The sequence below is a fragment of the Aythya ferina genome (genome assembly GCF_964211825.1).
Source record: "Aythya ferina genome assembly, chromosome: 17".
Classification (NCBI taxonomy): domain Eukaryota; kingdom Metazoa; phylum Chordata; class Aves; order Anseriformes; family Anatidae; genus Aythya; species Aythya ferina.
In genome coordinates this window covers 14,984,864-14,998,821 of record NC_140316.1, presented here as the reverse complement: position 1 = coordinate 14,998,821, position 13,958 = coordinate 14,984,864, and the positions used below count along the sequence as shown (strand labels likewise).

The 13,958-nt window shown below is 58.3% G+C and overlaps 1 protein-coding gene across 1 annotated transcript in view; it reads right to left on the bottom strand.

The window, feature by feature from the left end:
* Positions 1–13,958, bottom strand: part of MYO18B (myosin XVIIIB) — a 56,988-nt gene that overhangs the window by 17,962 nt on the left and 25,068 nt on the right. The window contains exons 26-38 of the mRNA XM_084491708.1: positions 12,508–12,627; positions 12,301–12,409; positions 11,960–12,084; positions 11,163–11,317; positions 10,940–11,063; positions 10,282–10,482; positions 10,052–10,162; positions 8,977–9,081; positions 6,300–6,449; positions 2,879–2,992; positions 2,497–2,613; positions 1,726–1,809; positions 523–660 (exon numbers count right to left, since the gene is read on the bottom strand). Of these exons, the coding sequence (XP_084347834.1) occupies positions 523–660; positions 1,726–1,809; positions 2,497–2,613; positions 2,879–2,992; positions 6,300–6,449; positions 8,977–9,081; positions 10,052–10,162; positions 10,282–10,482; positions 10,940–11,063; positions 11,163–11,317; positions 11,960–12,084; positions 12,301–12,409; positions 12,508–12,627 (1,653 nt within the window). The remainder of the gene's footprint in view (positions 1–522; positions 661–1,725; positions 1,810–2,496; positions 2,614–2,878; positions 2,993–6,299; positions 6,450–8,976; positions 9,082–10,051; positions 10,163–10,281; positions 10,483–10,939; positions 11,064–11,162; positions 11,318–11,959; positions 12,085–12,300; positions 12,410–12,507; positions 12,628–13,958) is intronic.

The following is a 13,958-nucleotide window of genomic DNA, read 5'->3' as shown; positions in this document are numbered from 1 at the left end:
CTCTCCGAGAGCACTCAGCGACGTGGGGAGCGCTCCCTGCCTGACCCTGATGCTGCTCTGGGGCACCGGAGCTGCTTCCTTCACCCCGAGTTTGTTTGGGCAGTGCAATCCGGGGAAGGAGTGACAGCAAAACCACCTCCTGGGGTGCCAGCACCCACACTGATTTATGGGCACAGTGAAATTTTTGGACAGAGCCTGATGCCCTGGGGTCCACCTGGTGCTCAGGGCAGGGGGTGGCTGTCAGGAGGGTGCTGGGATGGCATCTGGAGGCAGGGGCTGTATTCTCCTCCGGGTGTTTATAGCACGGGACCAGTGTTGCTTTTTAATAAACACCACAGCAGGTATGAACACTGACAGCAGCACGAAACCTGCGGGCCCTCAGCAAGCACAGAGCGCGGGGCAGGATGAGCCAAGACCCCAGCTACGAGCACCGCCGTCCCCTCACCCCTTCCCGGTGCGGGTGCCACCGCGTCCACCTCTCGTGCTGAACCACGTCCCCCGGGGCCCCGTGCCTGGCCGTACCTCGAAGCGCTTCATCTGCACGGCCTGGCAGTCCAGGCGGCTCTCCAGGTTGCGGATGTGGGCCTCCTGCCGGCTGATGACCGCGCGCTCGGCCGGGCGCTGCTCCAAGCGCGCTGCGCTCGCCTGCGCCGCCCGCAGCTGGGGGGACACGCGTCAAAACCACCCCTGCCGGCACCGTGCCCGTCCCCTCCCCTCAACATTACCCACACCGAGACCTCTGCGGCCACCCCCCAGCTCCCCTCTAAATACAAAATGAATGCCTGGGACCTGGCGTGCGCGGCCAGGCACGTCGGGAAAATATTGCCTGAAGCTCCCTGAAGGATTCCCTTGTGCTCGTACTGTGCAATAAATGCATGACACTAGCATGCACTTTTGAAAGAAAAATGTTCCAGCAGGATGGCGCTCGTCTGGGTTTCTTTTGCTTTTCTCTTCTCAGCAAATTCTTTGAGGACAGCAGGCATAAAAATTCACAATTTATGTGCAAAGCTGCCTGCACTGAGTTTTTTCTCCAGCCGTTACACCGAGATCTCCTAGGCAAGCTGCCCTCCTTTTAGCAGCCCTGGAACAAGCTTGGTTCAGATTTTATATTTGACCTAGAACCAGGGGAATTTGTCATCTGTTATCTGGCCTATCTTTACAGCACAATACTCTCCGCCTCGGAGTGAGCGAGTGCTATCTCCGATTCCTGGGCAGCTTAGCCACGCTCCAATAAAGCACTTAACTTAATGGGATTACTCATGTGTTGAAAATTAATGCATGCGCTCCAGGACAGCGGGGCAGCCGCAGCGCTGAGGCAGAGCAGCACCCAACCACACCACCCCAGGGCAGCCCTGGCCACAAGCCCGCTTCTCCCCCAGCCCCACGGAGGAGCTGAAGGTCCCTGTCCCGAGAGCCACGCAGTGAAAAACCTTCTCCACCCCCAGGCAGTGGCTGGCAGAGCCGTGCAGCCCCAGCACACGTGTGTGCCCCAGCCCCAGGGCTGCAGCAGGCAGGCAGCGGCTCTTGCACCTTGCAGGGCACACATGGGGCATTAGCAAGAGAAGAGGAACCGGCCTGTTTTATGGAGGAGAAATTGCTTTGTGACACCTCGGTGGAGACTTGGTCTGACTGTGGACATGGGGATGGCATCCCACTGCCTGGTGCCGTGCTGGGCGCAGGGATCTCGCTGCTGAGCTCAGTGCGGGATGGCTGGGGAGGAATTACCTTCTCCTGGAGGCTCTGCTTTTCCTTCTTTGCATCCTCCACCTGCGTCTGTAGCTCCTGGATCTGTGCGATGTCTGTTGCAGACTGGGGAAACAAAGAGCTCAGTGCTGGAAGCAGCCCCAGGGCCTGGAGCAGCGCGCAGGCACTGAGGTGTTGCAGGCACACTCATGCCACCTCCCTGCACAGCCCTGCCTGAATGCCTCTACCCTCATTTTCAGAGCAAATACTGCAGGTCAGGCCAGCACCCTCTTTTCTAGCCCATTTCTGCCCTCAAGGTGCTTCCAGACCCCATTCCCCAGCTCCGTAGCAGCCCTGCAGGGTACCGGGCTGTGCACTCTCAGCCTCGCCAGCCTGACCCCACGGCTGCCCCCCCGGGAGCCTTGGGGTCCCTCAGCTCCACTTACAACCCTTTGGGAGAGCCTGCCCGAGTCTGAGCGTTATGCAGAGAGCCACAGGGCTGTCTGTCAGCACTTTTTAAGCTCTGCATGAGAAAATGGCAAAGAAAGAATAGAAAAAGATCCAGAGAGCGATGCTCCAGGATTTCCTGGCTACTGAAACTACAGCCAAGCAACTTGAACAGAGTCAAAACGGGGGTGAGAGGAGATAGGGCTGTGAGCCACCCCTTCCTCTCACCCCAGCATCTGGTTCCTGAAGTCCTGAAGCCCCCACCCTGGGCACCCACAGGGACTGGCATTTGCTTTGAGCCACGCTGCGGGATTTTCCCTGCCAGGGAGGGGGATGCTGCAGAGCCCCCACCCCAGCAGCTCCTACCTGTGCGATCAGGGCCTTGTGCTTCGCCATGAGCTCGTTCAGATCCTCCTGGTCCTCGTCGACACGCCGCAGGAGGTCGGCTCTCTCGTGCTGCAGCTGGGACAGCTGCTCGTCCGCCTGCGGGAGCGGAGCGGGGCCTCGAGTCGTGGGGGGGACCCACCTCAAAACACACCCCACTGGGGGGTCCGCGACACCCCCTGCCCGGCTCCCCCAACCCAGTGGAGCTGCAGGGGGAGATGAGGGGATGCTGCATGCTTTTAGCCCTTTTATCCACCCATTAAGGGGCCCGGGGGCTGTTCACCAAGGAGGCCGGGTGATTTGGGGTTATTGCTACCAGGCATCCCGCGGGGGTGGGACCGCGCTGCTGCCCTGCCCCACGCACCAGGCTCTTGTTTCTGCTGAGGGTCTCCAGCTCCGCGTGCAGGTTCTCCAGCTGCAGGGCTGTCGCCTGCTGGCACCTCTGGGCCTCCGCACACCTCGCCTCGCTCTCTTCCAGCTGTGACAGGGGGAGGTGATGATTGCACAAACCCTCGGTGCGTGCCGAAACCCTGCCTGTTTGCACTGCATCCCCCAGAGCGTGTCCCCTGCTCGCACACGCCAAAATTCAGCCTTTTAAAATCTGTGCTGCTGCTCAGATCGCCCGGTTCTGCTTTACAATGGAAACTTTCCCCAGGCAGCAGCCGCAGTGCTGCGAGAGGAGAGCTCCCCGAGCGCCCGGCCGCACGCAGGCACCCTTCCTGCGGGTAGGGCACGCACCGCACACCCCCTCCGCCTTGGCAGGGTAGAGCTGGGATCATTAATTTGCAAAATTATGTGAATTACATGTAATTCCTGATTAGAGCAATTCACGACTGGGAGTTTTCAAATGGGCTTTTCACATAGCATAAATTGCATTTGCAAATACACACGAAATGCCACATTTATGAATGCGAACTTGCTCTCGGTTTTTATAGCTCAGCCATTAAAACTACAATGATCTTAAGTGGGCTGGAAACAGCTGGAAGATGCAGCATCATCCCCCAAACACACCGCTGAGACGGAGGAACTTACGTGGGTTGTACCTGAACATGCAGTTCCTTGCCTTGCTCACTCAGGTTCCTTTTGTTTATCAGAAGGGAAACTCAACCCCTCCGCCTGCTGCTCGCTTCCCCTGCCTGCTCCCCGTTTGTCCAGGGAATGCAGGGCTCAAGTGCAGCTGAGGACGCTGCCACAGTTTTAAGCCATTTTCTCAGGGAATGTTTCACCTGTCTTTTGCTATTCCCTCCCTTAAAAATAAATAAATAAATAAACGGGAAGATTATGAAGTTCTGGAGCAACCCTCAGTTCACTTCCCTCAACAGTCTGGGGCGAGACTTGTGTTTTGCATAAAGCTCGGGAGGCAGGGACTGAAATTACCCAAACGACAGCTTCTAGGAGACATTAACAGTCAGAGATTTCCAGGGAATGCTAGCTTGTGCCACAAAAGGAGCCCCGAGGCCAACAACAGCACCTGCCCCCAGCTCCCCTCCTGCAGGAATTTCATTCTCTCATTCACATCCTGCACACACGTGTCCTGCAGCACTCTGCCCTCGAGCTCGCCACGGGAAGACCAAAAACCACCAGCAGCATGGCCCTAAGTGCTTCAGCAAACAGAAACGCCTGAGATCATGCCCTGTGTCACCACGTGGTGAGCACAGGGAAATCCCACAGCGTGGGACAGCAGGCGCATCGCAGCCCCCCGCCACCCCGAGCCCCCGATGCCACCAGGTGCTCAACTCACACAGCAGCTCTGCATCCAGGGCTTTCCCACATTTTTCCAGCTTTTCCCTGAGCCTGGTCATTCCCCTGCCCCGATTCCACAAATGCTCCGGACAGTTTAATCAGAGAGAAACTCATCTCTGGACCTCCCATTGAATACCAGCTTCTCTTTCACTTCATGCAATGGAATTTTCCCACTTGGGAAGAATAAACTGAAACTCTCCCCAAAATGCATAATGTATGAATGGAACAACATTAGTTTGTTGTGCTACGCCATCTGTTAAATACCTGCGTAAAATGGGTGCTTCAGACTTATTAAGAAACAATGCTCTACTTTCAGACCATATGGGTTTTGATTAACGGAAATGTAGCATTTTAGCGACATTTTCGTTCTTGCAGAGCTTTGTGGGCTGGTGGTAGGATGTATCGGATTCTGAGAACCTCATCATGAATGCCATTAGGAAGCATTTAGATGTAAGGGACGGCATAATCATGAGGCACTGGTAATGCATGCGGAGCCTTGGCAGCATCACAGACACGAGAGGCTCCCAGTACCGAGGCTCTCCTCCATGCTCCCCAAACGCACGAGGCAGTGGGGCAGGTGCCACCAGGCAGGGACAGCACACGGCCTGCGAGGTGTCACAGCAGCAGACGGGGCCAGCGATGCCCTGGGAGCTGGAGCTGGCAGCAGAAGGGTGCCCTCGGCACCAGGCAGCCCTGGCACTGGGTGCTGCGTGGGGTCAGAGGGTGACAAATCGCCCAGCTGAGGGCACAGGGGAGGGCAAGGCAGGGGCTGCGCATCACATCCGAATCTGCAGTGGGATTCGGGAAATACTGAGGGCTTCGTTGTTAAGTGGAGTGTTACAACGGGCAAAACAGCTCAATAGTGACTGAGAGAGAACTCGTGAGTTCAAGCAAGGGACGTGCCCTGGTCGTGGCCACCCCCTGCCCCTGCTGTCCCGGTCAGTGGCACAGGCGTGGGCACGGCAGCAGCCCCAGCACCCAGCTCACCTTCCACGTCTCCCCGGTGCAGGTGGGAACAGCTGCAGCTCACAGCTGTTATTTATGCAGAACTATTATCTCAATTATATTCGTGTGTTGCTGGAATCGCTCATGCCTCCTGATTAGTTTGTTTCTAGGGGTAATGCACAATGGAGATTAATTGCTGTGCGGTTTCGGAGGACTGGCGTCAGTAGCTCAGCCCTGGCACTCTGCACGTGCCAGCCCGTGGCCGGCGAGCGCCGCCTGCCCTGCCGTCACCGAGAGCATGAGGACTTCTGTGCCACCTCCTCCCGGGCTGCACCACAGCCGTGTGTCTGTCCGTCCTGCGCAGGGCACAGCAGTGCCCCCCCTGCTCGCCCCAGCACGGGACCCGCGGTGTCCGCGCTTAAAGCCTGGCACGGGAGCCGCGGTCCCTGCTCTGGCAGCTTGTGCCTCCTTACAGCCATTTCTATGGCAACACGTCCTGCAAACAGGGCCTCCGGATCACGGTGTGAGAAGACAGAAAGCATGCTGAACAGAAGGTAATTAACAGGGCTGCCTAAGAAATGGAAAAAATACTTAACCGCTGTTGGCTTAATTACAGAGCTGTGCTCCCTGCAAGGCGACCCTGGCGGCACAAGGGGCACTCGTCGCGGCAGCACAGAGCGTGCACAGTGCCACAGGTCACTGCTTGCCTGAGCTGCTGTGGTCCCCGAGATCTGCCTCAGCTTCACCTGGGTCGAGGTACAACAGTGACATCCCCGGAGGGGCCGGGGCTGCTGTGAGCAAAAGCTCTGCACTGCTCACCATGGGGGCGAGGGACAGCGCAGGGCAGCCCTGACCAACGCTGGGGCCACTTTGCTGCCTCTTTTCCATAGTGGATCTGGTGAAAGCCAGCAGGAGAGGTCGTGCTCACTCACACCTCCCAGCCCACAGCACCCGCACACTCAGCTTGGCATTGGGACAACATCCCCACGCGGTACGCAGGCTTTGGTCGAACACCACCTGCGGCACCGCGGGGACGTGCTCAGGGGACAGCGATGATCGGGTGCCCTGGTGCCTCTGGAATCCTCCCCAGTGCCTACCTGCCTGTGCAGCCGCTCCAGCTCGGCAGCGCTGGCGGCACCGGGCTCCGTGGGGGCAGCCAGCAGCAGCTGCGCATCGGCCAGCAGCGCACGCGTCCGCCGCAGGTCTCGCCGCAGCCGCTTCTCCACATCAAGGTCACGGTGGCCGATCTGGAGGGAGAGGAGCAGCCTGAGGGTGAGCCCTGCGGTGCCAGGGCTTCAGTCCCCAACCAGAGCCACCCTCAGGCCTGCCCCACGTAATAAAACTTCCTAAAGCACCAGGTTGGGAACCAGGAGGGATTTGGGTAATCCATTTTGCAAGAGGATATTAAATATCTACGTGTAAATGGGGCAGTTTTCCATCTTTATCAAATAATACTTCAATACAAGGAAGAAAATAAATTACACAAACACCAGCACTGTCAGGTTACAGGAAAACACCACATTTTTTTCTACCAGAAAGCTGTTCCTCTGAAGGCGTTTGCTTGCCCCATCCTCCAGGAGCTGCATGTCCCCAGAGCACCAGCGCCCTGTCCCCACAGCCACTGAGCACCAGGGCTCTTCATGTGGCCAGGCTGCAGTGGCAGCAGCCCAAAATGTGGCCGTGCTGGGAGCACAGCCAGCAGCAGGGTTGCACCGTGGCTGCTCCTCCCACCCCACAGCCCCAGCAGCCGTGGATCTGGAGGAGGAAGACCCCGGAGTGTGCTGAGAGCTGCTGCAGGGAAAGGTGAAAGTCCCTGCAGGAGGGAAACAAAGACAGAAAAAAAAAAAAAAAACTGCAACTACGGGGAAAATGGTAGGTGGGAGAAACAATGACGAAGGCATGAGGAAGTCAGCCCACAGGGGAAGGGGAAAAAACCACCACATGCTGGTGGGGAAGGCTTCATCAGGAATTATTTACACCTCGCTAACGCAAAGCATCTGGAGCCTCCGTCAGCCGCGGAGGTGCGTAACCGATGCTGCAGCCTTCGGGGGGGGGGGGAGGCAGCGGCTCCTCGTGCGTGCATCTCCAGCAGTGCCAGCAGAAAATAACTGCTGGGTTATTTCCGAGGCTCATCGCCCAGCAATGCAGTGTCACTGCATCACTCGGAAGCCGTTTAAAGGAAAGAAGGAAGCACCTTAAAAAAAAAAACACAAAAAACAACCCTCCACGTTCCCCCCTCAAACAGAGAGCAACCATGGTTACAAGGATAAAAGAATCAGAAAAACACCAAACAAGCAAGGACATGGTTTCAGTGCTTGATTTCAGACTAATTGAAGTGTGGGAGCATTTTCCATTTACTCTGTTCCACAGCTCCTCTCGCTTCAGACCTGTTCTCCTATTTTATGTTCACTGGCTAAAATTAATTGTGCGGATTTGACCTTGCAGCCTGTTTCCGAGCTGGCTGGCATTTGCAGAAACCCGCAATCGTTGACATCTCCATTTCCTTAATTAGTTTTCTGGGACAGCTTTTTTTTTTTTCCTTTTTTAATAAACTGCTCTGAAGCATACTGTCCGCTGTAAGTCAGGCAGTATTTATAATAACACTACGGCAGAGCAGATTTGCTTTTATCCCTGCCATCCCTATAGACCATATCTTGGACGCCGTTCAGCATCATTTTCTGCATAGCTCAGTGTCTGCTGCCATTGCAGGCGATGGATTTTGTATCGTAAATGGGCACAGCAGGCACCCCAGCCTCTGCCTCGGCCTGCCACCATTCCAGCCTGCTGCTTTTTGAAGTTACAAGGCAGGGGCTTAATCCAATAGCTGCTTTCCAGGCGCTGGTTATATTCCACGTACACTCCAGCAACACCCAGGGTTTCTCTTCCCTCTCCCCTTCCCTTTGCAGGACACGGGGGGGCTGCAGGGGCAGTGATGTGTGTGTCCCGAGCCCCATGCTCTGCTCAAGCTTCCCACTGCAGGGCTCTGCTTCCTCCTCACTCAGCTCAGTTTTGCTCTACCGAGCAAGAGAAATGCGCTGCACAGAGCAGCAGCAGCAATGTGCCCTGCTGCAAGATTTATTGCGGCACCTCCCATAACATTTTACAAGCTCAGGATCAGTGGGACGTTACGGCCGGGCCCCATCACACCGCATGGTGTTTGCAGGGAGTGCCCTGCTCATTTCAGCTCCCACGTTCCCCCGTTTAATGAACGCCTGCAGGTGCCAGGCTCGGTGGCACCCAGCCCACCTGTGCCAGTGGCCAGCAGACACATTTCATCACTCCAGCCCCACACAACCAGCTCCTCCTATGCACGTGCAACGTGGCTCACGACGCGGCACAGAGAGGGGACACCAGCACGAAACCAGCCCCAGGGAGCCCCTGCGGGGGCAGGAGCAGCAAGAGGGCAGCGCTGACCCTGTCCCCATCCCCGTCCCCAAGCACTGCCTGTCCCCAGACACTTCCAGCCCGGCTGCTCAGCGATGCCAGGCGATGCCCAAGCTGGTAAATGCTGTCCCATGGAGCCGCGCTCGGTCCCTTGCTTTCTAATTTATCGTGCAGCAGCTGTGTGCGCTTTTCCCATTACATTCACTTCAATCACTGCCACGGACACATTAGAGAGTGAAAAGGGATTTGTTCAACAAATGCGTCTGGGGCAGAATTCCTCTGCAAATAGCAGACTCTGATAAGCTGTTTTTCTGGGCAGACGGAGCTGCTCCAGCACTAGTTCTGCTTAGCTTGACTCTGGCGAAAGCAGCAGCCCGGCCTCGTCCTTACCTGCTCACACAGGGTGCCGACCAGCCCTTCCAGGTCCTGCTTCTCATGCAGCACCGTCTGCTTCTCCTCGTACTCCTGCTCCAACTGCATCTCCAGCTGGCGGAGCTGTGCGGGGAGAGGGCCCCAGGCTCGGTCAGAGCAGCGTGCAGAAAGGGAGCGGGAGCAGGGAACAGTGACTGCTCTCCAGAGAGTCTCGGCCATTTACTCGTTTGGAAAATAATAGTCAGGCCATGCAGGGGAAGGCAGAGGAAGGGTGAGTGACACCCTGTCAGCCACGAGCAGCCCCGAGGGCTCCTGCTCTCCCTTAATGACGCTGGCAATAACTTGCCCCCTGCACAGGGTGATTAAAAGTCTGAGGGGAAGGGCAGAGGTGACCCCGGAGAGGAGCCCTGTGCAATGCACAGCCTGGAGCTCCAGTGAAAGCTGAAGAGGGGCAGGGGTAAGCACAGGAACCACAGCGAGGGCAGTGCCACGCAGACCAGGGGCAATCGCAGCCAGCCGCAGCCCCACGCAGCAGCACGGCCCCGCCAGGCCTTGGGGCTGGTGACACCTACGTGCTCACAGGAGCAGAGATCGCCTCATTTGCCTCCCGACTTGTTCTGCCCGCCTAAAATAGCACATGCAAAACCCCACGGACTGCTTCATTAAGCCTCAGCAACGTTAATTTGCTATCGACAGCCAGGTACGCCCCAGGCCTAATGGGAACTGGCTGCTGCCACGCAGCACGGCAGCCCCGAATCTGACACCCCAGGGATTTCGGAGAAATCAGAATGCATGTTTGCGAGCTACCGAACTAGCAGCTTTCTCAGACCTTGTCAAAAGGCTATTTTCTGTTCATTATCACAGAACACAAAGCCCTGGCTGTCTGCAGGAGGTGCCCTTGGTGTGATGCTGGTGTTGCTCACAGGGAACGTGGTGCCTGCGTGCGCTGCGTCCCACGGGGCCCTGCTCCATCCGCAGCGTGGGGGATCCCGGCTGCCCCAGCCCCTGGTTCTGCATCCTGGGCTGGTGCCGGGCTGGGAAAGCAGCAATCACTGCTCACCTGGGAGGAGGGAGCCCCCCAGCACCGACCTACCCTCCTTTGGCAGGACTGCCGCACGTCCTCCAGCTCCTCGTCCTTGTCCTCCAGCTCCTTCTGGTGGATCTGCTTCATCCGCTCTATCTCCAGTTCCAGCCGCTGGTGGAGCTGAAAGGCCCAAAGGCGAGCACGCCCGCGGTCGCACCCCACTCCGGAGCTCCAGCTCGACCCACCCACGTGGGGAGAAACATCCCCGGCACATCGAGCCCGGATAGGGGCCACGTTACCTGCTCCAGGTGATCGACGGCGGCCGTTTGCCGCTCCAGCTCCTTCTGCTGCTCGGCAGCGCTGGCCTCCAGGTCCCAGAGCTGCTGCCGGAGCGCGGGCACGGCGCGGGCATCCGGGGCACCGGGGGCACTGAGCTCCTGCAGCCTGGTGGCCAGCTGTGCCGCCCGCTGCTCCAGGCTGGCCCCCTCCGCCTGCTTCTGCTGCTCGGGGACAGAGTAGGGGTCAGCACGGGGGGCTCAGCACACAGGGAGGGGCTCACACATGCACCACTCTCAAAACCCCAACCATTTCCAGCTGTGGCATCAGGAACAGCCCGGCCAGCAGCGGGCAGCCCCGACCTCCCCAGCTCTCTGCGCAACCCCTTCCCTCTCCGTTTTGCTCCTGGTGTCGCTTTCCTCACCCCTGGGCTGCGACTTGTGCTGCCCGGGGTGGCCTCACAGCCCCCCAGCCCCATGGAATGGGGCTTGTGAGACATGACAGCCTCTCCTAGCAGAGGATAATGTTATTAAAGGCACCAGGTGCCTCCTATAACTGTGCTAAAAGAGACCAGAGTCACGTTGCTGGCTTTGCCTCTGCTGTGATTGCAAAGAGGATGGCCTTGCTCTGCGAGCTGCTCCTGGACTGGGATGCGAAGCAAGTGGGCCATCCCCCGCTTACCTCCAGGCTCTGCTGGAGCTTGCCCATCTCCCACCTGAGGGAAGAGTTCTCCTGGGTCACCTTCTCCCGGAGGCTCCTCTCAAACGCCGACTCCCCCAGGGCCTGAGCCAGCTGCAGGTCGAACCTGGGCGCAGAAGCGCACATCACCTCTGTGTGATGCCACGCCACCACCACCCCTCCTGGCCCTTCCGTGCTCCCCCCATCCCCTTCCCACCGGCCTTACTTCTTCTGCCTCTTCTCCAGCTCGTGGTTGCGGCTCTGCTGGCTCTCGGCGAGCGCCCGTGCGTCCTCCAGCTCGCAGGCCAGCCGCCTGCAGCGCCGCCGCAGCTGCTGCGCCGCCACCTGAGCCGCCTTGCACGCCGCCTGCGCCTCGCCCAGCTGCGGGAGAGGTGTGTGAGTGGGTCCCGGGGCTGGCACCACGACCAGAGCTGGAGCTGGACCCCCCCACCCCCAGGCACCTCTTCCCCAGGCGGTTGTTTTGGGATGAAACGCTCCCGTGCAGAAGGGGAGCTTCCCCTAGGGGCTGGTGCGCAGGGCAGGGAGAGGCACAGAGCTCTCGCCAGCCAGGGAACGAGGTCATTAAGGAATGACTTTAAATAAGCAAAATCTTGCAGTAATGAAGCCTGTAATTCCAAACTAACTATCTGAAAGCAAATGGGATGTTTTGCTTTACCCGAGATCCTAAGGCTGGGCGGCTTCTCTCATTACTTTTTAATGTAGCATGAACAATTCTCATTTCTTTATTTTACCCCTATGGGATCCCAGCCACTGCTCAGGGAAGCACACCGCCTTTTTGTCTCCTCACCACAACGCTCAGGAATTGCCATCTCTTCACATTAACAGCTCTTTGTGCGACAGGTCATGCAAGCACAACCCCATCCCATACCGAGGAGCTGCATCAGCATCAGGACCCATGGCTCAGCCCCCCAACACCCAGCCCAGCAGCAGCCCTGCTCCGAGGTACGACCCTGAGAGCCCCAAATTCCCCCAGAGAGCTGGGGCTGGCCGAGCAGCACTTGCCTTTTGCTCGAGCCCCGTCCGGGCGCTGAGCTCGGCGCCCAGCCGCTCCTCCAGCTGTGCCAGCCGCTTCTGGAGGAAGGCGATCTCGGTCTGCGCGCAGTCAAAGCGCACGTGCCACGCGTCCTCTGCAAACACAGCCCCGGGTGCCACTGCTCAGGGCCGAGCATGGCTCCCATGGGGCACAGACAGGGCTCCATCCCATCCCATCCCATCCCATCCCATCCCATCCCATCCCATCCCATCCCATCCCATCCCATCCCATCCCCACTGGGGTGGCAGTGCTGTCCCCGTGGCCCTGGCTGGCCCCCTGAAGCATGCATGGCCCCAGAGGGACACCCTACCTCCTTCAGAGCCACTGATCTTCATCTCACGCAACTGCACCAGCTGCTGGGCCTCCTCCAGCTGCTTCTGCACTGACTCCAGTTTCTTCTGCACTTGGTCGTGTTTGTTCTGGGGAAGCCCGGGGAAGGAGGGAGCAGCTCAACCTGCTCCTGGGGCACTCGGGCAGAGCAAGGCTGTGCCAGGATCGTGGTGCTGGGGTCTCCTACCTGCAGCTCCTGCAGCTCCCGAGCACCCCGCAGCCTCTCTGCCCGTTCCCCGTCCAACACCTGGCAGGCGACATCGCCCTTGTGCCGCTCGTCCGACAGCTCCATGGTCAGGTCGATGATCTGGGGGGGGCAACACAGCTCTGGGCTGGGCAGCACCAGGCACACTGCCTGGGGGGCACCCGCTGCCCACTGACCCGGCGTCCTGACAGCTCTCACTTGGCTGCTGCCTCTCCTTCAGGGAGATGGGAGATGTGGAGATGGGGTGCACCCTGTCCAGTGCCACCCGTGTGAACCCAGCCCTGCCGTCGGATGAGGAAAGGGCAACAGCCAACAAAGTGTGCTCAGCGCTGCCTGCACTGCGCTGCCTGCGTGGCTCACCAGATTTTTGCACTGTTCCAGCTGATTAACGTTAAATTTCGCTCGAAACAAAAAGCACACCAATAAAAGAGTGATTTATTAATCGGGAGGATGAGCTGCACTTTCTGCAAGCAGCCGTGAGCATGGCCTGCCCCGCTAGCCCAGCTCTGCGCGTCCATCCCTGAGAGAGGCAGGGCAGGGGGAAACCCGCAGGCTTCAAATGCTCTTTTCCCCGCATCTAACAGCATTTTAAGGCATTTCACAATGCAGGCATGCTACACGAGCTCTCCAGAGGTCCAGCAAGTTTAATTTGGGTAAGTACACACAATAGGCTTGCTTTCCCCGGGGAGCTGGTGTTTTCTAGGTCTGCCACAAAGCGTTAGCCTCCCATGGCAGCCCCAGCCCCAGGGGTGCAATTGCATCTCTAACGCAGAGCAACAGAGAAATCATCGTTAGCCGCTCCCCCTTGAAGAAGAGGGCACTCGGTGAGGGCTGTTCCTGTTGCTGAGCAGAGCACTGCACCTCAGCTCAGAGAAACAAGTAAATCCAAAGGGGACCAAGGCTGTTACGCTGCAATGTAACCTGAGACACGCGGGATGTTTCTCCCGCGCACTTTCCCCTCGTTATCAGCATTCGTCCCATTGAACAGAGCCACTTCTGGTGGCTGCAGAGGTCACCGAGACTGCTGCCTGGAGAGCATAATGAGAACGTGATACATCTGGGCATGATTTCCTATTCTAATTATAGCCTTTTGTCAGCAGAAGGGATGGCTTTTGCACGGCAGCTCCTCGGTTCCGATGCCTGCGGCTGTGCCAGGTGCCGAGGGTTCCCCCGGGACATGCTGGGATGGGGCTCGGGGTGCAGCAGGGGGGTGGCAGCTCCTGATCTCCTCCTGCACTGCTCTCCCCTGCTGCAGCTCCACAGCCCTCGGCTGCAGAAGCATTAAAAAACAGCCCCTGAGCAACTTCTGCAGCCATGAGGAGCGAGGAACGAGGAGCGCTGCTGTGCCAGGAACAGCCACCCTGCCTCCACCAGGAGCTGCTGGCTTCACACATGAACAAACCAGCACCTTTCACACGTGTGGCTGGAAGAAA